Raw genomic sequence first — 24,917 nt, forward strand, 5'->3', positions numbered from 1 at the left:
CTGACACATGGCATATTATGAATTGGAGGGAGCAGGGGCGGTTGGTAACATGTCGCCTAGTCACCCGGAAACCTTGCACCGGCCCTGCTGGTATATACCGCCCTTGGCTTACCATTGGCTCTGCATATCCTCCACAGTGTGTATGACGGACACTCTGACCTGCGCTTTCTGTATATATAAATACATGTATTATAAACCACACACAGGGATAGCGGCTCGGATAGGATAGATGACTCTCACAGACACTGCACTGGTCTGGTGGCTGACAAGGCTTTATATTGTATTATATAGATTACAATTGTATCACAAAAATGGGTGGAACCTAATTCCTAATGTTTCTGTTGTTTTAGAAGAAATCAGAAAAAGAGACTGTACAAAGCTCAGGGCAGGCTGCGGAGGTAAGTGTCCTTCATCCAGTCAGCATGTCAGCAACCACAAAGCCAAGTGCAATAAAATGCTGACAGTAACATTGTAAACATGTGGAATTAGGGTTAGGCATATTAGGGATAACTTTATCCTAAAAAATCAACATCATGACTATCATCATTGACAATGTGGACATTCTGGCAGTATCACATGATGTCACTGCCGACATGTCACCTGCTGACATTTGAAACATGTTGATATTGTGAACATGCCGACATATACCCAAGCTGTCCCTAGTAACAGGCTTGTTGCTGTGCAGGATATTATATATATTAGAGAAGTATCACACCCATCTCTGGGGTAGTGTTTCCCTGCTAAGTGCAGTTATGTTATGTACAAATGGAGGGGACATGGTCAATGTATGTATAAAAGTCATTTATTACATGCATTTCAGTATGTATCAATACACTAGGCTACTATCCATTTTTCAAAATATTCAAAAAGGGATTATTAGAACATCATGTGATAACAGCAGCATGCCACATAGCATACAGAATGTAAGTAGGGCTGGCCATACAGATGAGGGGTATGAATATAGTACTAAAAGCAGAGGCATATCTATAATGGGTGCAGGGTGTGCAGTGTACAGGGGCCACTGGGTCCTAAACCACACACCCTGCACCCCATCCTTCAATACTCACCTCTCCGTAGTCCCACGTTGGCGGCAGCAGTTATGTACAAATCACCGTTCCATTTTCCCACCGTTTTATGCATAAGCAGAAGGAAAATCACTGGGATAAGTGGCTGCCACACCATTTCCCTAATGATCTGCGCATGTGCAGTAGACTTTGGCACAGCGCTAGAGTATAGTAGTGCCCAGAGTCTACTGCTGCACTCAGTATGCTGCCGGCCGCTGGGTAGAGAGGAGGGGCCCTTGGAGAGAAACTGCACATGGGCCCCCCTACTATCTTATTATGCCCCTGACTAAAATGTTCTGGTAAGGAAGTAAAATGATAGAAAAATGCTGAGTGAGGGGAGAGGTGTGGAAGTGCCTCCCAATAGTCCTGATCAGGGCTGCCAAGAGATCATCCAGACTTTGTGCTTGGGGGTAACTGGCCATGCCCATCAGGGGGCCTCTGATGGTGGTGGAATGTACTAAGGGCCGTGGCTGCTCCATCATATGAGTGCACCGGGCAATGGACCCCCACCAAATCATTTCCCAAGAGTGAAGGGCCAGTAACTATCTATGGCATCGGCTCTTATCTCCAGTCCTCAAGTTCCCCAAACAGGTCACAGTTTCAGGATTTTTGACAATTGCTATCCCAGAAAAATAGATGAACTCATTGGTGCATGATTGAAGAAATCCAGAAAACATGAGCTGTGGTTAGTTCAGGACTGGAGTTGAGAACCCCTGGAATGAGGGATTATATCAGCAGATTTAGCACTATATCTGTCATGTATTATAGACTGATATGTGTCTACATTATTGTGTAGCAGTTATACAATTGTTGTGTATATAACAAGATAGTGAATAGCTTATCTGAGTGTTATGATCACTAATGCAGCAATGTTTATAAGCCATGTCCTTGTCCTGCATTGTATTGTACTGTAAGTCACTGATTTCTTCTCTTCGGGCTCCATTTAAATAAAGGATGATTATAATAATAACTGGGTCTTTCTGCCATTGAAGGTCTTACCACACAGACTGTATAACCTGGCTCCTACAGTGCAGGTCACTGTGAGGAAGGGCAAGAAAGGATTTGGGATGTCTACCACCAGGAACAAGGATAACTTTCTGGAGATTCTGACAGTAGCTAAGGATGGACCTAGTGACCAAAGTGGTCTAAAAAAAGGTAATATAAATATTCATATGTGTAAGATAACAGTATTATCTAAAGTCAGATATATGTGCTGCCAGAAAAGTAATGGTAGACGAAATCTGTATAGGATTGAGGATAGATAAGATTGATGGTTTCTGCAAGGTGTTTTTGTGTATGACAGCCTGGTTGGCTGAGTGAATGGTTTGTGTCAGGTGGCCAGATCATCCTATAGGCAGAGGGATAGGAGGAGTTAAATGGAGGATATATAAGGAAGGGTTAGAGGGCAGCTCAGCCTCTTTTGCAGTGGAATTTCGGAAAGGCTGAGTATCACTTGCATATTTATTCCTATCCATTTACACCAACTGTCTCTATCACCATGTCCCGTCCTCGTCGCGATGCCCCCCCTCCCCGCAGGCTTGCTGAATTTGCTTGTCCCCTGTGCGCTGTGCCAGCCCGAATATCTCCCCCATCCTCCCCTTCCCAGATATTTATGTCTTCCCCGAGCGGCTCTGCCCCGCTTACCGTCGGCTCCCCAGCGGCTGCTGGGTCCGCTCCCTCATCTTCCTGCACGCTTTGCCCAGGCGCGTCAGTATCTGGCCCGGCTGCATCCCCACCACGCCCCGGCGCCAGCTCTCCTTGCAGCATCACGGCCCCTGCTTCTCCGGTGCGTGACGCGCACGGACGTCCCCTTCCATGCACCCTCACTCCGGTCGGCAGCACGTCTCCTCTGGCGCCGCTGGGGTCCCCTACCATACCGGCTTTGTCCGCGGCTTCTGCGGGGGCTCTCGGCAGCGTCGCGGAAGTGCACGCGGCGTTCTCAGCTGGTCTGCCCCATGCAGTCAGCAAGGGTCACCTGACCTCAGCCCCGTCCTGGCCTTATGCGGGGTCCGGTGGGGGTATATACACCGCGGCTGTGACCTCCGCCGCTCTGCTTACCAGTGGCCCAGCCGGCCTGGCCCATGCGGCGGGCCCGGCGGCCATCTTGCCTCAGGCGGCCATTTTAGGTGCGGGGTCTCCCTATTTCCCCGGCACCTTTTCACATTTTTCGGGGGGTTCAGTGCAGCGGTTAAGCTCCCCAACTTTGCCCGCAACTCCATTCGCTGGAGTATCATTTGGGCACATGGTGCCGGTTTCGATTCAACCCCCATGGTACACCCCAGCTGGCAACCAGGCACCATCCTTTAATGTGCCACCTCCTCTTTCTGTGGCTGGCCCTTCTTGGGGTCAGACTTCTTGGAGCTCAGGCGTAGCTCCTCCGATTTTGTCATCTTCTGTTGCTGTTCCTCCTGCCCACTTTTATTCTCCCCATTTCGCGACCCCTCCTTCGGCATATCCTCCTGCTTTTCAGCATGCGCAGTTTCAGTACCCGTACCTGCCAGCTTGGCAAGTTTACCCACCTGCAGCGGGTGCGGCTCTGCCTTTGCCCCCAGTTTCCTCGTTCAGCTCACACTCCGGCCAAACTTCCTCTGTTTTTCCCCCGCCCAGTTTGTCGCCTCCTCCGCGGGCGCCAGCCATTCCGCCTCCTAAGCCGGTCACCCTGTCCCTTCCCACCCCGGGGGTTTCCGGGTCCGTTTCTGCGGTGGCTCACACGTCTTCCTTAGTTCCAGGCCTTGAAGTATCTGATGGTCCAAGTGGTGAGGCGTCCGCAGTTCTTTCATTGCCTGCTTCGGGACAGGAAGATTCGGCACCGGTATCTGAAGCTGTGGCGCCGTCAAGGGAGAAGTCTGCTGAAGCGGGTCCGCTTCCATCTGGTTCTGGTGAGTATGAAACTCCTTTGTCTTCTTCTGACTCTTCTTCTTCTTCATCCCACTCTTCTGGTTCCCCCGCTCGCCCCCGTAAAATTGCTAGACTGGTTGCGCGGCGGCTGGCGAAAAAGTCAGGCGGCGAGTCTAGGAGATCTGATGAGTCAGGGGCAAAAGCGCAGGAAGCAGGGGCAGATACAGTGCATTGCGCGAATACTGCGGTGCTACGAGGCTTGCGAAAAAGTGTAAAAGGCAAAATTCGCAAAGGGAAATTTGTAGACCTGTTTTCACTCACTGATGACATGAGGAAGGGCTTGGTGCAGGCTAAAAAATCGGGAGGCATAGGAGAAGATGCTTTTTGCAACTTTAATACGTGGTTGAAAGGCATGCTCATATTTGCGACATGTTATTTGGAGACCAGGGCGCAGGAGCACGTTAACATTCTCAGGTATCTATTTTTAGTGCTCGACATGTTCGTCAGGTCTCGTAACTTGGCATGGCGTGAATATGATTCACAATTTAGGAAAAAACATGACGGTTCTTTAGTTATTCCTTTCGGGGTTAAGGATGTTGAAGTCTGGTTAGAGGTCTCTCAACAGCGTCGGCCTCCGTTGGACGGTGCGCCTCCTCGGAAAAGCTATGCTGCCAACAGACAGGGGTCGGCAGGAGTGGGGAGAGGAAAATGCTTTGCCTACAACGACTCCAAATGTACTAGGGGGTCGGGGTGTCGTTTTCGCCACTCCTGTCGTCTCTGCGGAGGTGAGCATCCGGCCAAGGACTGTCGACGTGGGGCAGGAGGTATTTCCCAGGACCGTGCTGAGGGCCCCAAGAGTGCTAGTTAAGGCTTGTTCTCCAGTCCGTTTAGATTCTCTTATTAGATGGTTACATTTATACCCATGTAGAGAGGATGCACTTTTTCTTTACAAAGGTTTTTCAGTAGGTTTTCGTTTACCCATTGACAGGCAGTTGATTGTTAGGGCATCCCAGAATTTGCGCTCTGCCAGGGATTTTCCAGGGGAATTGAGGGTTAAGGTGTGTGCGGAGGTTTTGCTGGGGAGGATGGAGGGTCCTTTTCCTTGTCCTCCCTTGCATAATCTCTGTATTTCTCCGGTTGGCGTAGTTCCTAAAAAAGTACCGGGCAAGTTTCGGTTGATTCAGCATCTTTCATACCCGCAGGGAGGTTCTGTTAATGATGCCATACCAGAGAATTGTCATAGGGTCGTTTACCAATCATTTGACGATACCTTGAATTTAGTTCGTAGTTTTGGACATGGCGCTTTGTTGGCTAAATTAGATATAGAATCAGCTTTTCGTTTATTACCAATGCATCCTGAGGCCATGAGATTTCTGGGTTTTAGGTTAGATTCGGGCTATTTTGTAGATAAGTGTTTACCTATGGGCTGCGCGGTTTCCTGTGCCTATTTTGAGAAATTCAGCTCCTTTCTTCAGTGGTGTCTCCATGCCGGGACCGGACAAACGGGCATAGCACACTATTTAGATGATTTTCTCTTTATGGGTCCAGGAAGAAGTGACGTTTGTGCTGACCTCCTTTTTTCTGCGCAGTCCTTATTTAGAGTTTTAGGTGTTCCCGTTGCGAACGAGAAGACAGAGGGTCCATCTGTTTGTTTATCTTATTTGGGAATTGAGATAGATACGATAGAGGGCTGTTGTAGACTTCCCATGGATAAGGTTGAGAAGCTGCGTGGTCTTATTGAGGTCTGCTTAGCAGAGGATTCAGTAAGGTTACGTAGAGTTCAGTCTCTCCTCGGCTCTTTAAATTTTGCTTGCCGTATTATTCCTGTGGGTAGGGTCTTTTGTAGAATATTGGAGAGGGCAACAGCTGGCGTGGTTCGGCCGCATCACTACATTCGCCTGTCCGCGGAGATAAAGGAGGATCTTCGCATGTGGAATAGATTTTTGATACACTTTAATGGTGAACGCATCTGGCCTTCGCCTCCATTAGCGAACAGTTCGTTGCAACTTTTTACGGATGCGGCCGGATCATCTGGTTTTGGGGCCTTTTTCAATGGGGAATGGTGCGCGGCTCCATGGCCGATAGCTTGGCGTGAAGAGGGTTTGACGGATAACTTGTTGCTGCTGGAACTTTTTCCAATTGTCGTATCAGTTGAACTTTGGTCCGTGCGACTGAGCAATTGTCATGTAGTATTTTGGTGCGACAATTTGGGTGTGGTTCATGCCATCAACAATCAGCGTTCGTCTTCGCATTTTGTTTTACGTTTGCTCAGACATTTAGTTTTGCGCTGCTTGGAGTTTAATATTAGATTCAGGGCAAAGCATGTGCCAGGGGTGTGTAATGACATTGCAGACGCGCTGTCCCGATTTCAATTTGATCGCTTCCGGGCGCTGGTGCCGTCGGCTTCTAACGTTGGTTTGGTCTGCCCCTCGTTTGTGTGGCAGATTATCAGGCCGGCTTAGAAGGTTTGGCGTTAAAGTCGCTTGCTCCATCGACTTTCCGGGCTTACTCAGCCGCTTGGCGGGATTGGTGCACGCATTGTGCTCTCCCAGACGTGGAGGGTAAGTCTCCGGAACAGTTGATTTCATCTTTTGTTTGGTTTCGTTATCAGCAGGGCAGATCTAGAGCGTTTATAGGTTCCGCGCTTGCTGGTATCTCCTTTTTCTGCAAATTAAAAGGTTTGCATGACCCCACCAAGGCTTTCGTGTTAGTGAAGGCTTTGAGGGGTTGGGCTAAGGGGTCGCCAGCTCGTTCAGACTCTCGCCGGCCAGTCGATTTGCAGCTTTTGTCCGGCTTGTTGACTTCAATGGGAAGGATAGCGGTTGATTTGTATGAAACTTTTCTTTTTAGGCTTGCTTTTGCGGTAGCATTTTTTGGGGCGTTTCGGGTTAGCGAGGTAGTGTCTACCAATAAAACTTCCACAGTTTCTGGTCTTTTGTTAAAAGCATTGTTTTTCGTGACTCAGCGATACTTTGCAAGCTGCGTTTCTCCAAAACAGATCAAACAGGCAGGGGGAAATGGGTTACTCTGCATAAGAATAGGGATTTAGACATCTGTCCAGTTCAGTTAGCTGCCAGGTTTATGGGGTTACGTCCTAGTGGGGGTGCGCAGTGGCTAATTCATGCGGATGGCACTCCTCTGACCAAGTTTCAATTTGCAGCGGTTTTTAAGAAATGTTTGTTAGAATTGGGTTTGAATCCGTCAGAGTATGGCACGCATTCTTTTCGTATTGGCGCTGCTACTTGTGCGGCCCTCTCAGGGGCGTCTGTGCAGGACATTCAGAAGGTGGGGCGCTGGAAGTCAGCTGCATATAAAAAGTACGTGCGATGCGATAAGGTATAGGGGCGCACCCTGCGTTAACCCGAAAACGTTGCTTACCCGCCAATTGGTCAACGGTTAGCGTTGAGCAATTGGGGGTGTGAAGGGATTTTTAATTTTTCCTCCCGTTAGCCATGATTTGACCCATTTGGTTCACGGGCAGGTTTTTTGGTTTTTCTTCTTCACTCGGGTTCCTGTTTTCCCCAGTTCTGCATCCCTGCTAGTCAGTTGCTATGTGTTACTAAAGTTGTGTCCGTTTGGAATTGGGTTTGGTGCGGTTCTCACGGTTAGGTTCTCTCTTTTTCCACAGCATTGACGGAAGAAGAGGGGCAGGTGTGGCTTCTTGGTCACTCATATATTTTTTGGGCGGAAAAATATGTGTTGTCCCAAAAACAGGTTTTGTGGCCTCGCAGGTTTAGAGTGCGTTGGATTGGTGTAAGGGGCTTGCGTGTGGCATCTGTGTTGGCACTGATAGTTTCATCAGTGGCTAAGTGGGGAGTTCCGAATATATTGGTTTTACATGTTGGTGGCAATGATGTGGGCCAGTTGAAAGGTGTGGAGCTGATTGTCAGGATTCGTGAAGTGATGGACGAGATACGTTTGCAGTGGCCCAATATTCGGATTGTATGGTCTGAAATGATGCCTCGTTTGACATGGAGGGGAGTGCGCAAGTATGGTGCTTTGGAGAGAGCACGTAAGAAAGCGAATGTTGCAATTGCCAAGCATGTGGAAAAAATTGGAGGAATTTTGGTGAGTCATGGCTTTTTGGTTGGTGATATTGGGAAGTTCCTTCGTCATGATGGTGTGCATTTGAATGCTGTGGGGACCAGTTTGTTTGTGAAGGATTTATTCTCATTTTTGGTGTAGTTTTTGGGTGGCGGGCCAGTCTTTCCTTAGGGCCTGGCTTTGGCGGGAGTTCGCTGCAACTCAGTGGCTTTAGGTGGCGTAAGACAACTTTGTGGGGGCACTGTCCCTCATTGCCCCTGGCGAATTTGTCCTTCTCTTTGCGGGGGGACCCGGGTGCTGTTTTAGTGCGAAAGCACCTCGGATTGGCCCAGGAGGGAAGTGAGACTCTTGCATCGTTAGTACGTCTTGAAGGGGGGTCGTTTAGTCGTCCTCCGAGTATTGAGCAAGGTGAAAGCTAGAACTGAGTTGCAGCGTCTCTTGGCCACCCTGGTTAGGTTGATTGAATTTAATTTATAAATAAAAAGCTGTGACCTTTTTTAGCCAAGCTCTGGTGTCCGTGTCTTTATTTATTTGTAACTTAAGTTAAGTAAGCTAATCAGGTGTTAAAGTATTGTAAAGCAGTAAACCAATACAGATCTTATGGTAGACGAAATCTGTATAGGATTGAGGATAGATAAGATTGATGGTTTCTGCAAGGTGTTTTTGTGTATGACAGCCTGGTTGGCTGAGTGAAGGGTTTGTGTCAGGTGGCCAGATCATCCTATAGGCAGAGGGATAGGAGGAGTTAAATGGAGGATATATAAGGAAGGGTTAGAGGGCAGCTCAGCCTCTTTTGCAGTGGAATTTCGGAACCCACCATCCCACCCACATTTAAGTTGTGTTCACTAATCTGCTTTTTTCCAATTTAGGTGAGGCACAGCATGGCGGGAGTTCGCTGCAACTCAGTGGCTTTAGGTGGCGTAAGACAACTTTGTGGGGGCACTGTCCCTCATTGCCCCTGGCGAATTTGTCCTTCTCTTTGCGGGGGGACCCGGGTGCTGTTTTAGTGCGAAAGCACCTCGGATTGGCCCAGGAGGGAAGTGAGACTCTTGCATCGTTAGTACGTCTTGAAGGGGGGTCGTTTAGTCGTCCTCCGAGTATTGAGCAAGGTGAAAGCTAGAACTGAGTTGCAGCGTCTCTTGGCCACCCTGGTTAGGTTGATTGAATTTAATTTATAAATAAAAAGCTGTGACCTTTTTTAGCCAAGCTCTGGTGTCCGTGTCTTTATTTATTTGTAACTTAAGTTAAGTAAGCTAATCAGGTGTTAAAGTATTGTAAAGCAGTAAACCAATACAGATCTTATTGTATTAGTAGAATATAAAGGAGTAACTAATGCACTTACATGACAATGCAAATATATCCCATACTGTAAGCTCTCACGAGCAGGGCCCTCTTCCCTCATGGGCTATTTCTTCCCTCACTGTGGGGACTATTCATCATACCAAAATATTCTCTGGAGGTAATTAGGATTAGTACTGGCATGGAGTTCTACCTAATTTACCGGAGGATTCATTATTCCTCCTCTCCATCACTATCTATTCCGAAAAGATGTAATTTTTGCGATGACAGCTTTTCGGGAAATAGATAGTTTTCCCTCACTACTAGGGATGAGCGGGTTCGGTTCCCTGAGAACCGAACCCACCCGAACTTCGGGGATCCGGGGCGATCCGAGCCCAAGCTCGGATCTCCCTGTCTGCCCCGGATCCCTCTCCCGAGGCAAAACCTCGAGATCTGCTGTCGGATCTCGAGGTTTTGCTCGAGCGGCCATTTAAAAATAAATGCCTTTGCCTTTAATGGACAAAGTGCTGATTGGCTGACAGAGCCGTCTGTCACGGCTCTCAGCCAATCAGCATTATGGTGCTCATTTGCATGTAGCACGGACTCGTGAGATCCGTGCTACATGCATCTGTGTGATTGACAGTGACACAGAGCACAGATGGGTCAGTGAGACCCGTCTGTGCTGCTGTGTATTTCAATGACACAGATGCACGCACGGACCAGGAGATCCGTGCTACTTGCATCTGTGTCATTGACACAGAGCACTGACGGGTCCGTGAGACCCGTCTGTGCTGCTGTGGTAAAAAAAAAAAAAAAAAACCTGTGTAAAAAAAATGGCGTGCCCCCCCCAAAAAAGAGCAACCAGCCCCGGGCATTAGTGACCCAGTGCTGGGTGTGCTTAAATACAGGGGACAAACGACGTAGGGGTCCCCTGTACTTAAGCACAACCAGCACCGGGCTAGTCAGAACCAGCGCTGGTTGCCAAAATACGGGGGACAAATGACGTAGGGGTCCCCCGTATTCTGCGCAAGCAGCTCTGGGCTCTGATCCGGTCCTGGTTCTGGAAATACAGGGGAAAAAAATTAGTAGGGTTCCCCTGAATGTTCCAGAACCAGCACTGGACTTTTTCTAGCGGGGGGCTGATGCCACAGCCAGGGGAGCCCTTTCACCGGGCCCCCCAGCCGCGGCATCAGCCCTGACCGCTAGTCAGCCCAGGCCAGGGATCCCTGGAGAGCTGGGGACCCCCCCAATAAAGGGGTCACCCTCTCCAGGGCACCCCAGGCCCAGGCTGATAGCCCGGGGCTATCCCCGCCACCCCTGGTGGCGGTGGGTGGCGGGTTGATTGTGTGGTGTGGTGTAAATAAAGAATATCAAACATTGGCCCTCATTCAGAGCCGTTCGCTATTTGTGGTCGCTCGTTTAAAAACAAGGGGTGGCTATTCAAATGATCCGTACGCACATTGCAGTCTGTTCACACCTCTAAGTCTGAACGAGCGAGCAAAACATACGCTCGTTTATTTGTTAAAAACGCCCCCTGGCCGCTCGCATCCTACGTCATGTCCGCTATTTATTAGATTAATCGAGTACGTCGACCAGCGTATGAACTGCTCGCTATTCTTGTGGTTGGTGTTTGCTACCACAAATTTGCGAGCAGTTCTGGCTATAAAATAACCCAGTGACGTGGTCACTGACGCTGCTGTTTTAAATATGCACACCCATAAAACGCCCGTTTTGACCTTTAAGCACGCCTGCGTTCGGATCTCCACTCCCCATTTTCAAGCACCTTCCCCTGTTACCACCCACATACGCCTCATTCTGTCACTCAAAATAGCAGGCACTCGCTATATTGCGTACCAACGATTTTCGGCCGCACTGACTGGTTCGCGCATGCGTACTAAAAACCGTACGCATGCGCAGATGTGCAAACATCGCTCGGAACGAGCGTACTGCCGCTAACGAGCGGCTCTGAATGAGGGCCATTGTCTTTACAAGTAGAACTGCAAGTCCCAGCAAGCCTGCCCCGCATGCTGGTACTTGGAGAACCACAAGTACCAGCATGCAGGGCATTAAGGGCCCACTAGTACCTGTAGTTCACCTGTAAAAAAATGTTTAAAAAAAACACAGGACACACACACCGTGACAGTATAAGTTTATTAAACATACACACACACACACACACATGTACACATACTCACCTATGTAACCTGTAGCATCGGTCCACTTGTCCGGTAAAGTATCCATAGGGGACCTGTGAAAAAAAACATACTCACCATCTCCTATGCGAGGTTCTGTCCTCTTCGTTCCAAAGTAGGCATCCCCGGACTTGGCAAAAAAATAAACGAAAATGCGATCCACGAACTTAGTACCGTTCTATAGAACGGTACTTCCCGAATTTTGGCAACCAGTGCTGGTTCTGACTAGCCCGGTGCTGGTTGTGCTTAAGTACAGGGGACCCCTACGTCATTTGTCCCCTGTATTTAAGCACACCCAGCACTGGGTTACTAATGCCCGGGGCTGGTTGCTCTTTTTTGGGGGGGTGCACGCCATTTTTTTCTTTTTTTACACAGGTTTTTTTTTTTTTTTTACCACAGCAGCACAGACGGGTCTCACGGACCTGTCATTGCTCTGTGCCAATCACACAGATGCATGTAGCACGGATCTCCCGGGTTCGTGCTACATGCAAATGGGCACCATAACGCTGATTGGCTTCCTGTCTGCCACTGCAGTGCCACTCCTAGATGGGCCACGTGTTTGTGCCGCCCACTTGTGTCACTTAGCATAGTCATCCAGCTACCTCGGTGCAACCTTTTGGCCTAAAAACAATATTGTGAGGTGTGAGGTGTTCAGAATAGAGTGGAAATGAGTGGAAATTAATGTTATTGGGGTTATTAATAGCGTAGGAACAAAAAAGGCCCATTTTATGTGATTTTAGCATTTTTTTTTATTTTTTAAGAAAAAATCCAGATCCAAAACACAAAACCCAGAACCCAAAACACGGAAGGGTGGTTTTGGCAAAACCAATCCAGATCCAAAACACGAAGAAAGATCCAGATCCAAAACCAAAACACAAAACACGAAAAGTGGCCGGTGCACACCCCTACTCACTACACTACCTTACCACAGCTGTAATCTGTGCTGCGCATACGCCGTTACATTCGTAATACCAGCACATGCACAGCACTACCTACAGCTGCGGTAATTTTGTCAATGACTTTGGGCACTACTATAGGGGGCATTACCACTTTGGGGAACTACTAATGGGTGCACTACTAATGGGGGCATTGCCACTTGGGGCACTACTATTGGGGGCATTACTACTGGGGTACAACTATTGGGGGCACTTCTACAGGGGGCATTACTACTGGTGGCACTACCACTGGGGGAACTACTAATGGGTGCATTACTACTGGGGGTACTACTAATGGGGGCATTACCACTGGGGACACTACTAATGGGTGCATTACTAGTGGGGGCACAACTACTGGGTGCATCAATATTGAGGACTCTACTACAGGGGCATTACTACAGGGTGCATCACTAATGGGGGCACTACTAATGGGGGTACTACTAATGGGGGCTTTGCATAAGGGGCACTGCATAAGGGGCACCACTACTGGGGCACTACATAGGGCGCACCACTACCAGGGGCATTGTGTAAGGGGCACTACTGCTGTGGGCATTGTATGAGGGGCACGACTACTGTGATCATTGTGTATAAGGGGCAATAATATGGGAATTGTGTAAAAGGGGCACTACTGTGTTTCATAACATGAATAAGGAATTACTGTGTGGCATAAATTGCACTGATAGTTTACATTTGTTCGTACATACTGTTACACATTGTGCATAAGCACGTTTTATGCCCAGATGCCTTGTTGTTATATATATATTATGTATAGTTATTTATATGTAAACACTTGAAGTACACAATAAAGTGAATGTTGCAGCTTATTCTGGTTAGACTTTGTTGTCATTGGTTCTGTAACCAATTATTTGGAAACCCCCCCTTTGCCACTGATCTCCTCCCCGCTGCCTACAGCACCTAACCCTTGGGGGCTGCCGCCCTTCTCCTTACAGTATTTGGCTATAATGACGGCTGGTGCAGCAATGTGTATAAGTACTGTCCATGTCCTGCAATGTTCTGTACTGGAAGTCCCTGTTTTCTTGTTTTGTACATACTGTCCCTGTGTATGTACTCTGTAAGGTGCTGCGGACCCCTCATGACGCTATATAATAAAGGATAATAATAATATAGGACCTGATTCTGAGTCGGGCACAAGTGCTGATCCTAATGATGGTGGCTGCAGCTGCAGATGGACAATGAGTGGGTAGGCCAGCCTTCCACATGCAGACTAGCAGCTACTCGCCATACAGGGGCGGATACTCGCATAGACAGCTGGATACCTGCATTAGCATAAGGGAGTAAGGAGGCTGCCACGGCCGTGTGGGAAAGGGCCGCAGGTGCGTCTGTCTGAGAATCAGCCCCATAGTACATAATCAGGTTCTCCAGCAGATGGCAGTAGTAACCTATAACCAAGGCAGTAATAGTAATCCCAGCTGCTGCATGTGTTATCAGCCAATGTTACCGTCCTCAGGAGAACACACACAGCCTATGTATAGGGGGCGTAGTGACACTTATACAGATCATAGTGCCGCAGTGTAATGGCTACATTTATAGTACTGATATAAGAGACACATAAAGACGGGAAATAAAAGGACAATAAAATTAGATAAAGGACCACAAAAAAAACATCAGTATAATTCAGAACTATGAGGAATAATTCTGTGGCCAATCAGCCAAACTAACTATAATTACATCATGTGAATAAAGATCCCTGGTGTGTATAAGAAATACATGTGTGTACACGCTAATGTACAAAATCTGCATTAACCAGTTAGCCGGCGGCGTCACATGTGATGTGATCGCAGCCAACAGTGCTTCCTTCAGCTGTCAATGTCGCATCACATGTGACCGCGCCGCCATGCTGCTTCCCCCGGCTTTTCCATAGCAGATCCGTTCTCCTCACAACAGATCTCCTCTGACTCCTTGGACCCCCTGGAAGTGATAAGCGGTCTCTGACCATCGATATCACTTCCGGAATCGTGCCCCAGAATGCCGTGCGAACAGCACCCCTGGGCGCATGTGCCGGGGATCACAGTGCGAGGAGAGGAACTTACTTCCCCTCCAAGTACTATTTGGCAAGTGCAAGGATCAGCTTCAGCATGGGGGACTGATAATCGGTCCCCCCTGACACACACTCTGCTGCTCTCTGTATATGGGGGAGGGGGGTAAATGCCCATGGGGGTTGGGGGGCTATCTAGCATCAGTGGGGGAGGAATAATATATAGAAATATTATGCTGGATGGGGGGTAAAAAATAATAAATAAAACATACTTGTCACAGGGTAGGAGGGGGCAAAGAAAAATGGTGCTTTTACAGGGGGGTTGGTTTAGAAAACAGATATATTTTTTACTACTAATGGGGTTTGGGGGGTATTATTATTAGGATTTATGGTCCATGGGTGGGTCTATTGACTATAGGGGGTGGGATGTTATTTTATAATGGGGCTATAGACACAGGGGGATGGTGGGGGGGTTGTAAAACACAGCCTAGATATATAAAATATATATTTAAATATATTATTACAAATAAGTTTTAAACCTAAATAATAATTAAAAAACAGGAAGAGCTGAAGCTAATACCTTGGGCACAATGACAAATGCATATTTATATGTCACTAACCCCATCACGTTATTTTATATTCAGTTATGTTATCATTTACAGGAGATGAACTGATTGAATTTAATAAAGAAAATGTCATGGGGTGGACCACGGTGGAGTTAATGCGTCTGGTAAGGACCATCCGTACCGGAGAAAAGATTAAGATATTGGTGTATCGGGGTCGGTCATCTGCTTTACCAACAGAGGAGGCCAAGGAAATGTAAGTGTCATATAAGCACTATTTATATTTAGCTGACAGATAATGGTTTTAACGACAAAAAGATATAATGTTTATACTATAAATGCTCGTATTACAGTATTATTATTATTATTATTATGGTGTATGTACATTTAGGACTCCTCCGTATGCATAGGATAACTCGGCCACATCAGGCTGATCATAACCAGCATAAATCAGCGCTAATGCAGGTGATCGCCTGATAGATTCGGCTGCACAAACATTCGGCAGCTTGGTGATAACGGACATCTTTGAAAAGAGAATAATTTATAAATACATTTAGAAAGAAAAGTGTGGTGCAGCCTGTGTGCGGGGCGTCATTGTCAGGCAATACGCTCCTAAATCCAGAGGGAATAGTTTTCTGTCTGTCTAGAAGCGACTGACATAGTAACTGTCTCTGTTTTACAGCGCAGAACAGGATACCGGTGACAGATCTTTAGTTTCATCAGAAGGATATCAGAGTGTCAGTGACCCAGTCAGAGAGCTCAGCGTGGGCGTATCACCCTACAGTGATGTGGTAATACACAGGGCCTGGGAAGATAATGATAAAGATGATGATAAAGAGGAGGAGGAGAAGGAGAAGGAGAAGGAGCTGAAGGAGAAGGAGGAGATGGAGAAGGAGAAGGAGGAGAAGGAGGAGAAGAAGGAGAAGGAGAAGGATGACTCATGTTTACCAAAATATTTACTTCGCATGGTTTGGAAGGACAAGAACAGTAATTTAAGGATCCAAATAACATACGCAGTGAAATGGAAGATCAGAGAATAGTCCCAGCACAATATCCTCCCAATACCATCTATAACTGGGGCCATTAGTTTAGCCCAATAGAAATGAAGGATGAGATAAAATCACATAATGTAGAACGAAAACAATTATAAATTTGTTGTTTGATTGAAATGTTTAATGTATCAATAAAAGATTCCGATATAGAGAATTGTTTTTCCAGTCGTTGTTCTTTATGTAAGTACATCTGCACCCAGTCCATCCTGAACACCTGAAAAAGCTTTTCCTTACACATGTGTATAGCGGGAGGGGAAGATTGTATCCATTGTTGTAATATACACTTCCTCGCCACGGCCGAGAGAATTAGAAGTAACCTGCGACAACCCAATGACACTGTACAGGTTGTTGTGATAATGCCAAAAAATGGCCCATTCTGGGGTCAGCAGTAAAATATGTACTAATTCCGATAACTTGAAGCCAAAATACTTTTATAAAAGAGCAATCCCAAAAACACAGATAAAGGGAAGCATCTGGTCTCGTACATTTTGGACAAGCGGATGATGGGGAAAATATAAATGGCTACGAGAGGGAGAAAAATATCCTCTATCAAACATTTCCTGATATGTTGTAGCAGACAAGACTGGAATGGAGTATAAAAGAGCATTTAGAATCATTGATTCCCCCGGGTAACCCTTTCCATATCTGGTGGCAATGCCCACTTCTTCGGCCCTTTTGGTCAGAAGTGATTCGCCTTTCAGCTTTAATTCTTGGTGAACCGGTTCCTATAGATCCCCTGTTCTGGTTATTCCATTTGTCATCCGGAACCCTCTCGAGGTACAAGAGGTCTTTATTATGTCACTTGAATAACACAGCGAAGGCTGTTATCCCGGTAAGATGGCGTTCCTCCTCTCCTCCCACGGTTGCTGATTGGTTCACGAGATTGGACTTATATATGGAAATGGACAATTTGATAACCTCCGCTGATGGCGATTGCGAATCCTTCAGGGATAGTTGGTCCTGCTGGATGGACTTTAAGGACTCTGTGTCCTATAGAACCATTCTCTCTAGCCAACCTACACCTGTATGAGTTATATCTATTTCCTGCCTAGACCCTATGTGATGTAACGATATACACGTTTAAAAATTGTATCAGCCTTGTCTTTCATTTTTACTCCAATCATGCAGCAACTCTTTTTCTTTTCTCTCTTTTATTTTTTTCTCTTCTATTCCTCCCTTTTTTCTCTCTTTGGATGCTTTGGTATCTTCCCCTCCCCCCCCTTTTTTTTTTTTTTACCCATTTGTTTCGTCTTTCCCCAAAATATTATAGTCTCTAGTTAAATGTCCCAATATTTAATATCTATATTTTCGATTATAGAGGTTCTCTTTCTTTTATTATGATCAGGAATCTTGTTTTTTTTTTCTCGGATTTGATTGAACTTTTATTTTGCAAGTTCATTCCAGATTATTAATTTGGAAATTGTTTTTCTTTTGTTTGTATTGATTTATGTCTGTATTGACTTGATATTATTCAATAAAACAATTTGCAATATAGAATCTTTGATTCACTAAAATCAGGAAAATGTTTCAGCCAACGTGTTATTACAGTGTCATAATGACCACTGTAATATGGTACCCTAAGTATTTTATAAACCAAGGAGATGACACCCCTAGACCCAATAGAGGAGAGTCATATCCAGTTGATTCATCCAATCTATAGGGGAAAGGAACGTAACCACCTTAGAGGTATAACGCTGCGCCTGCAAAAATAATAAGTTATGAGAATGCAAAAAGGGGAGAAGAGTCTGAGCCTGAGAAAAAGACAGTGGGCGATGTGAGGACAGATCTGTAAGCTGATGAACTGTACTAAGACCATTGGAGGCCCAGAATGTATCATCAGAGGAGGCCAAACATGTAACAAGCTGGCATTACCACAGAGGGACAAATAAGGAGTAAGAGGTATTTAGGTACCATTTGTTATGTATAGTGTGCCAGGCTGACCATGCAGACATTAATAACGGATTGTCTAATACATCCACAGGTAAATCAAACTTATTTAGATGTAAGAAGCACATTAAGTCCATATTTGTTAGGAGGGATTTCTCTATCACATAGTTAGTACATAAGTTAGAACATAAAATCCAATCCTTGATGTGTGTGAAAATAGCCGTATAATTATACAGTGCCTTACTTGGGAATTAGTGCCCGATTCAGACCCGCTCGCTAGTTGCGTTCGCATGCAATGAATGTATGCAAATTCGCAAATTGCACGGCAAGGCATTAGCATGCCCACTATGTCTTGGCGTGCGGTCGCATTGTGTATGCAGACGCCCACCAGCCTGTCTTAAGACGCACACTTATGCACGTCATCTCCAAGAGGTGTATGAAATCATCGGTAACATTGAGTACCATCGGGAGCGAGCGCAGCACTTGTGGTTGACTATTCCCTACTGCAATCACTGCAGTAGGGAATCAGTATGTAAAACAACCATGTGACGTATACTATGACGCTGCGTCTTAATTATGCACGTCTCTGAAATGGCGTCAAGACGCTCAGGCACGCCTGCGTTCGCACCACCACTCCCCCGTTTCCTTCAACCAACCCCTGTCACCACCCACAAACGGCCTCTCCTGTCACTCATTCTGGCGAGGTGGCTATGCGCAGCGAGTGCTTCGCGATCGCATGGACTGGTTCATGCACGGGCACTGTGATGCGTACTCATGCGCAGAATGCAAACATCGGCTGACTGTGTGCGAATGCATCCTAGCGGGCGGGTCTGAATCGGGCCCTTATTTCCTACCTCCAATCTAATGCGCTGTAACAATTGTAAACTGAGTCGAGGTTTCTTTTTCTTCCAAATAAATTGCCGTATACAAGTCATGGATATTCTTGGAAAAGGCGGATCCCCAGATAAGTCTCCGCCCATTGTAAACCACCAAAGTTTAGACTCTCTCTACGAAGTGAGGTATTAATGGCCATCGCAAGTGAGTCTTGATTTAGAAGGGAGATGGGTCTATAGGAATTAATAGAGTCTGGCTCTTTGTTGGGTTTTAATAAAAGAATTGTGTAAGCATTATTAAAAGTAGGGATGTGCGCCGGACCATTTTTGCCATATTTGATTCTAATTCATTGTCCGGATTTGGATTTGTCAATCTGTGGTGACTGGCTTTGGATTTGGAGTTTTTACAAAATTTTTTCAAAAATAGCTAAAATCACATAAATTGGGCTTTTTTTTTTCATAGAATTTCCAGTCATTTACAGTCAATTTAGAACACTTAACAGCTTATAATATTGTTTTCACCATTATTGGGCAAAGGTTGCAGTGAGCTGACTGGTTACCAAGCGTCAGAGCAGCGGCGCAGTGGCACTGACACCACAGTTTAAAGCACATCTATGAAACAATGCCACACAGCAGTGGCAGAAATGAAAGGTAGTGCAAGATGGAATTGTCCTTGGGCCCTCCAACCCACCCTTATGTTGGATATTAAGAAGGACATGCACACTTTAACAAGCCAAGCATTTCAGTGACAGGGAATGCCACTTTGTGGCTGAAGTGCTTGGTTTGTTTGGGCCCCCACAAAAAAAGCTACCAACTGGCTAAAGGCAACAGCTCTACAGTGGCAAATTGTCACCATCGTTGCCATCCTCACCCTTATCAGTGTGTACATTATCCAATTCCTCACACAATATTAATTCATCCCCGCTGGAATCCACCATTACAGAAGTATCTGTACTGTGACGTGATTGGCGGGAAAGGTTTTCCTCATAAAATTTCCAGTTCATTTTAATGAACATAATTTTTTTCTACATTTTGTGGAAGTAGCCTCCTATGTCGTTCTCTCACAAGGTTCCTGGCTGTATTGAAATCTCTCTCCGAGTACACAATGGAGGGTGGGCAGCTTAAGTAATGCATAGCCAGTTTATACAATGATCTTCAAATTGCCTTTTTTTTCTTCCAATATTCAAAGGGACTCTGTGACATGTCTACTTGTACGGTGTCCTGAAAATAATCCTCCACCATTCTTTGGATGGTAATCGTATTAGATGGAGTTATGGTAGAGGTGTCACTGGTGTTGGGCAATTCTTTTAGACCCGACCAGATGTCAAAATATTGACTTGACTTATCTGCATCATCACTGGGTCTTTTGGGAAAGAAATTTTTTTGTGGCTGCTGCTGGAGAAACTGAAGGAGGAGACATCATCGTAGTGCCATGTGTCACTTCAGCTGCCAGCTTGCTCACCAGGAGCGCTTTGGATCTTTTAAGATCTGGGTCAGTTGTAAAGAAAGAAACAGCATATGACTTAAACCTAGGATCAAGCATGGTTGCTAAAATATAATGATCAGATTTCAAGATCTTGGCCACCCATGGATCCTGGCAAAGCGAATAAAAGATTTGATCTATCAGTCCAGAATACTTTGCAGAATCACTTTGTTTAATTTCCTCCTTCAATTTCACCAGCTGATTTTCCAAAAGCCTAATCAGGAGAAGCACCTTACTCAAGCTAGCAGTGTCAGCACTCACTTCACATTTGGCAACTTCAAATGGTTTGAGCACCTTGCACAAGACAGAAAGTACACTCCACTGTGCTGGGCTAAGGTACATTCCCCCTCCTCTCCCAATGTCATGGCTTGTCGTACAGCTATGGATGGATTTTTGCTGCTCCTCCATCCGCTGAACCCCGTGGCTGGCTGGCAACTTTCAGCCTGGGGGGGGAAACACAAGCAAGTGGCCCAGCAAATGCAATTTTAAAAATGGGCATGACAATAATGTTGGGGGTGTGGTTTGCATAAAATCAGGTCAATTTAAGGCTGTTTATTATGGTGGGCAGATATTTAATAAAAGAAAAAGGCTTAGACTGTGCTAAGGTCACAGTGGAAATAGGGGCCTCTTCATGGTGAGGTGTTATCCAGCTATGGTCACTACCGTCCGCCTGTGTCTAGCCGCCGGTCCGCCCTTGTCTCTGCTTAAGCCTCTCGCTGACAATTACAAAGTGACCAACGGCTTGTGTGTGTAGCATCTAATAATGACTGTCCAGCCGGACACTGGCCCACAGCATTCAGCCTGCTCCATATCCTTCAGGTAACTTCCTGTGCTCTGGTGTCTCGCAGTCACATGGGAAAGCTGTACGGTCAGGTGGCCCTCTCCAGTTTGTGTGGATTGGGCTGCTGGAGACATGTAGCGGGAGCCCTGAGTTGAGCAACTGCGCCCGCCCCTTTGTTCCACCTTCCCATTCTGCTTCATCCCACAGTGTGTCTGCTGCGGAAAATGCGGGGCGCAATTCATCAATTTCAAAATGGGCAGCGTGCATCTCACAATTAACAAAACAGTAATAAAAATACCTAGTGGGAACATATATATATATATATATATATATATATATAGTCCAGTATCAAGATGGCACTCACAATACAACTCATCTCATGCCTGGGGCATGAGATGAGCCAACAAAATAAGATATTCACATATACAGTACAAAGAAAACACTGGCCCCTATTGGGAACTGACCCCAACTTTGGTAATATAGGCCAGAAACCTCCTTTGCCAACTATACGGAGGGGTCCAAATGTAAAAGATCTTTCATACAGAACAAATATGCCGGTTAGAGAAACGCAAGCGGCAAATTGTCTGATGGCCAAAAAGGGCTGTTTCCAATGCCTAGGATGTACAACGTGTAGGTCCCTGATCACAGGACAGTCTTTCCCACACCCACATAGTGGTAAAAGGATTAGTCTGAGATATCGCTTGACCTGTCAAATGGACCATGTCATCTATTTGTTACAGTGCCCATGTGGTCTGATGTATGTGGATAAGACAACACGGACTTTTCGGGAGCGCATGACACAGCATCGTACATCTATTTGTCAGGTTTATACCAATAATGGATCGGATAAACCGGTAGCTACACATTTTTTTTTACAGATGGGTTACCAAGTATCTGCTGGATATATGATAATCGATTGGATACCACCACCTAGGAGAGGTGGCGACAGGGGTCTTATGTTGCTTAAGAGAGAGGCAAGATGGATCCATCAATTAGACACAGTAGCCCCAAAGGGATGAAATGAACAAATCCATCTGAATATTTTTTTGCAATAAGGTATGATGGACTATTGTTAATCTGCCCATGGCCAATCAGTGGGAAGAAAGATATATCTGGACTTTTGTTTTCTAAATAATGTTTTTCCACACAATAATGTCTAGATAGATGTCTAAGGATGCCTGATAGTTTTTGTATTTTTGTGAATATGTAAATGTTTTTGTCTTTGTATGTAGGGATTGTTGTTTGTCTATTACCCCCTTTCTCTTTGTAGCAGGTTGGCTAGGTGATCGCTACATAACTATAGATAGCAGTGGATGCTGCATAGCTGCTCTATTGTCCCACTGACCTTTTTAAGTATATTGCTAACTAGTGGTGATTCTATTGGGTGGTCTATGATATAGGGTTAGTCCCTGATCATATTTCCTGCTTGCGTTCCACATTAATACCTCCGGTTTGGTTTTCACTACACAACCGGATGTTTATAGATTTCTATGTATATTATAGTTAAAGGCGGGTTACTAATTAGGTGACTATTAGGCTATGTCCCTAAATGAGTAAAGCTGAAGTTAGCATGTCTAAGTGAGGACTAACACCCTGGCATTGCCTATATCTGGGTTGTAGCTCAGTGGCTATTGGAGGTAAGCGCTTGTTGCTAAGCAGTGATATGGATGACCCTGCCCTCTAGCGTAGTGTATGGTGTGACGCGGCCGGGAGTTTAGCTTGGCTTGGGTCGCCTCGGATACAGGCACTTCCGGCTTTACGGCTGGAGCTGACCGGAGGTGAACCTGACCGAGACACGGGTGTCTGGCTGTAATGCTTCCCGGGAGGAGGCCGCTGCGTCTGTGGTGTACACGAAGGTCAGTTAAGGTAAAGGTTTAAGGATAAGATACCTGCTTACAGTTTACTAGAGGTTTCTATGGTTATGACGTCACTCCCGGTGGTGTGCCATGTGTAGTGTATATTTGTCTTATTTGCTACTAATATTTTAGGGGGGTATGTGCATTAGTGGTGTAGGAAAACAGCAGCATATACACTGATGGGTCCTATCTTGAGAAAGATCACGTTTGGTGACCGAAACGTCCACTATGACTGTACCTTATGTCTTCTTTGTGAGTAATAAAAGTTCTTTCTAAATGAAGTAGTCCCTGGTAAGTGCTTTCAACTTCTCTTTGGACTATGTATATATATATGTATGTGTGGCACCCCACCAACACCCTGTCTTCCTACCCACGCTGATGTGCCTCTATGAAAATGTAAAATATTAATGTGACTCCTGCCATTGTCTAATATAGGCCATGATTTAACTGGTTTCATTAAGGTTCAGGGACGATTTGCACTGCCCCCTCAGTGGTGGTGGACGTTATGGGACCAGTGAGTACTGTAGCAGGCTCAAGGATTTGAACTAGAGGAAAATGGCAGTTGGTGTGGGCAGTTGGTGTGGGCAGTTGGTGTGGGCAGTTGGTGAGATAGCTGGACAGGAGAAGGGGCTGCGCTGCCTTGATGATTACCTGAGGGCTGCGGCCGTACTCCGGGACAAGCAGCGGAGGTCTCTGAGGTGGGGAACATCCAATGGGACCAAGCTGTGTCATCCGGGGAGGTTCCTGAGAGCAATAAGCCTAAGAGGGGTGTGTCAGATGACCCCTAAGGGAGTGCCTCAGGCGGAGCTGCGGAAATAGAGAGAGACTGAGCTTGTAAAGGAGCCGGAGGGTGAGAGCTGATACTGGAGGGGTAAGAAGCTGCTGCACCCTCCCACACAGACACACAGTGACATTAGCGCCTATTAACTGGAGGCCTATAGTTGTCCACCATTACATATGCACAGCAGTCCCTTCAGAGATAAGCGTGGGGTTTATAGACTGCATTCATAATAGTAAGAGTAACCCCCTGATACTGCATATTGGAGGTGAGGTACAACAGTTACCAGCAGTGTTAGGGCGACACTTCCCTGCCAGCACTTGTAATACTTCCTCTATGATCTAAGGTTGCTAAGCAGGGAAGGAAGTGACTGTAATACCAACACCATCGCAGCAGGATCATTTACAGAGGATTACAGTGTTGCATGAAATACAGACAAGTACTGTAGCTGGAGCAGTTTATGAACTGTTCTTCATATCCCGGGCAACGAAGGGTGCACCCTATTAACTATTTCAGTGCTGAACTAGCATTGTATGAGACATGTAAAGTGCAGTAGTGTGAGGAAAATGTTTTCCTAAAAAGGTGTATAGAAAAGTAACACAAGTTTGCAAATGTATTCTTGATGTAACCTTATCCATTTATCATACTCACGTGAGGTTTTTGTATATAATTTAGAGATGTTAAGGGAATTGCAAAATTAGTCATTTGTTAATTGCCACTAGAGAATACTTACCCATTTATAGTTTGCAGGTTCGAAGTCCAGAATTCACTAGTGATCTACAGGTTCCTGAAAAATAAAATAAGAGTTTTAATGTGTGTGTTACTGTCTACTGAAATGCATTGTTGATATATGAATATTGCCAAGTGTTTCTTTGTTCTTGCAAAGTATAATGAACATAAAAAAGGATTCACTATTGCCATCTTTACTGCTATACTATATTGTATGATTACATTGTGAATAAACCCGTAGTATAGGGTATCACATATGTCTGCGTGTGTGTGTATTAATATGTATGTATGTGCATGTGTGTGTATGTGTGTATATATATATGTATGTATGCGTGTGTGTGTATTAGTATGTATGTATGTGCATGTGTGTGTGTATGTGTGTATATATATATATATATATATATAGTTCTCAAAGTGTGCTGGTATGCAACGGTATGACATACCGGCACTTCAGTCAAGCAATTATTATTTTTTTTTTCCAGTTTGCTGGGGGTGGGGTGTAGCTTGAGCTCTGGCATGTCAGTCAGGGTAAACTTTGTCAGCCGGTTTTCAGGCTTACAAGTCATTTACCGAAGCCAGTTAAGATGCGATTGCTGCCTAAGAGCCGC

General features: G+C 45.8%; 1 protein-coding gene across 1 annotated transcript in view; it reads left to right on the forward strand.

The window, feature by feature from the left end:
- The window catches only part of LOC148521282 (membrane-associated guanylate kinase, WW and PDZ domain-containing protein 3-like), a 199,005-nt gene that overhangs the window by 158,927 nt on the left and 15,161 nt on the right, over positions 1 to 24,917 (forward strand). The window contains exons 26-29 of the mRNA XM_088475401.1: positions 351 to 398; positions 2,057 to 2,219; positions 15,010 to 15,166; positions 16,694 to 16,739. Coding sequence (XP_088331527.1) covers positions 351 to 398; positions 2,057 to 2,219; positions 15,010 to 15,166; positions 16,694 to 16,739 — 414 coding nt within the window. The remainder of the gene's footprint in view (positions 1 to 350; positions 399 to 2,056; positions 2,220 to 15,009; positions 15,167 to 16,693; positions 16,740 to 24,917) is intronic.

This window comes from Taudactylus pleione, unplaced genomic scaffold (genome assembly GCF_031769625.1).
Source record: "Taudactylus pleione unplaced genomic scaffold, aTauple2 ptg000171l, whole genome shotgun sequence".
Classification (NCBI taxonomy): Eukaryota; Metazoa; Chordata; class Amphibia; order Anura; family Myobatrachidae; genus Taudactylus; species Taudactylus pleione.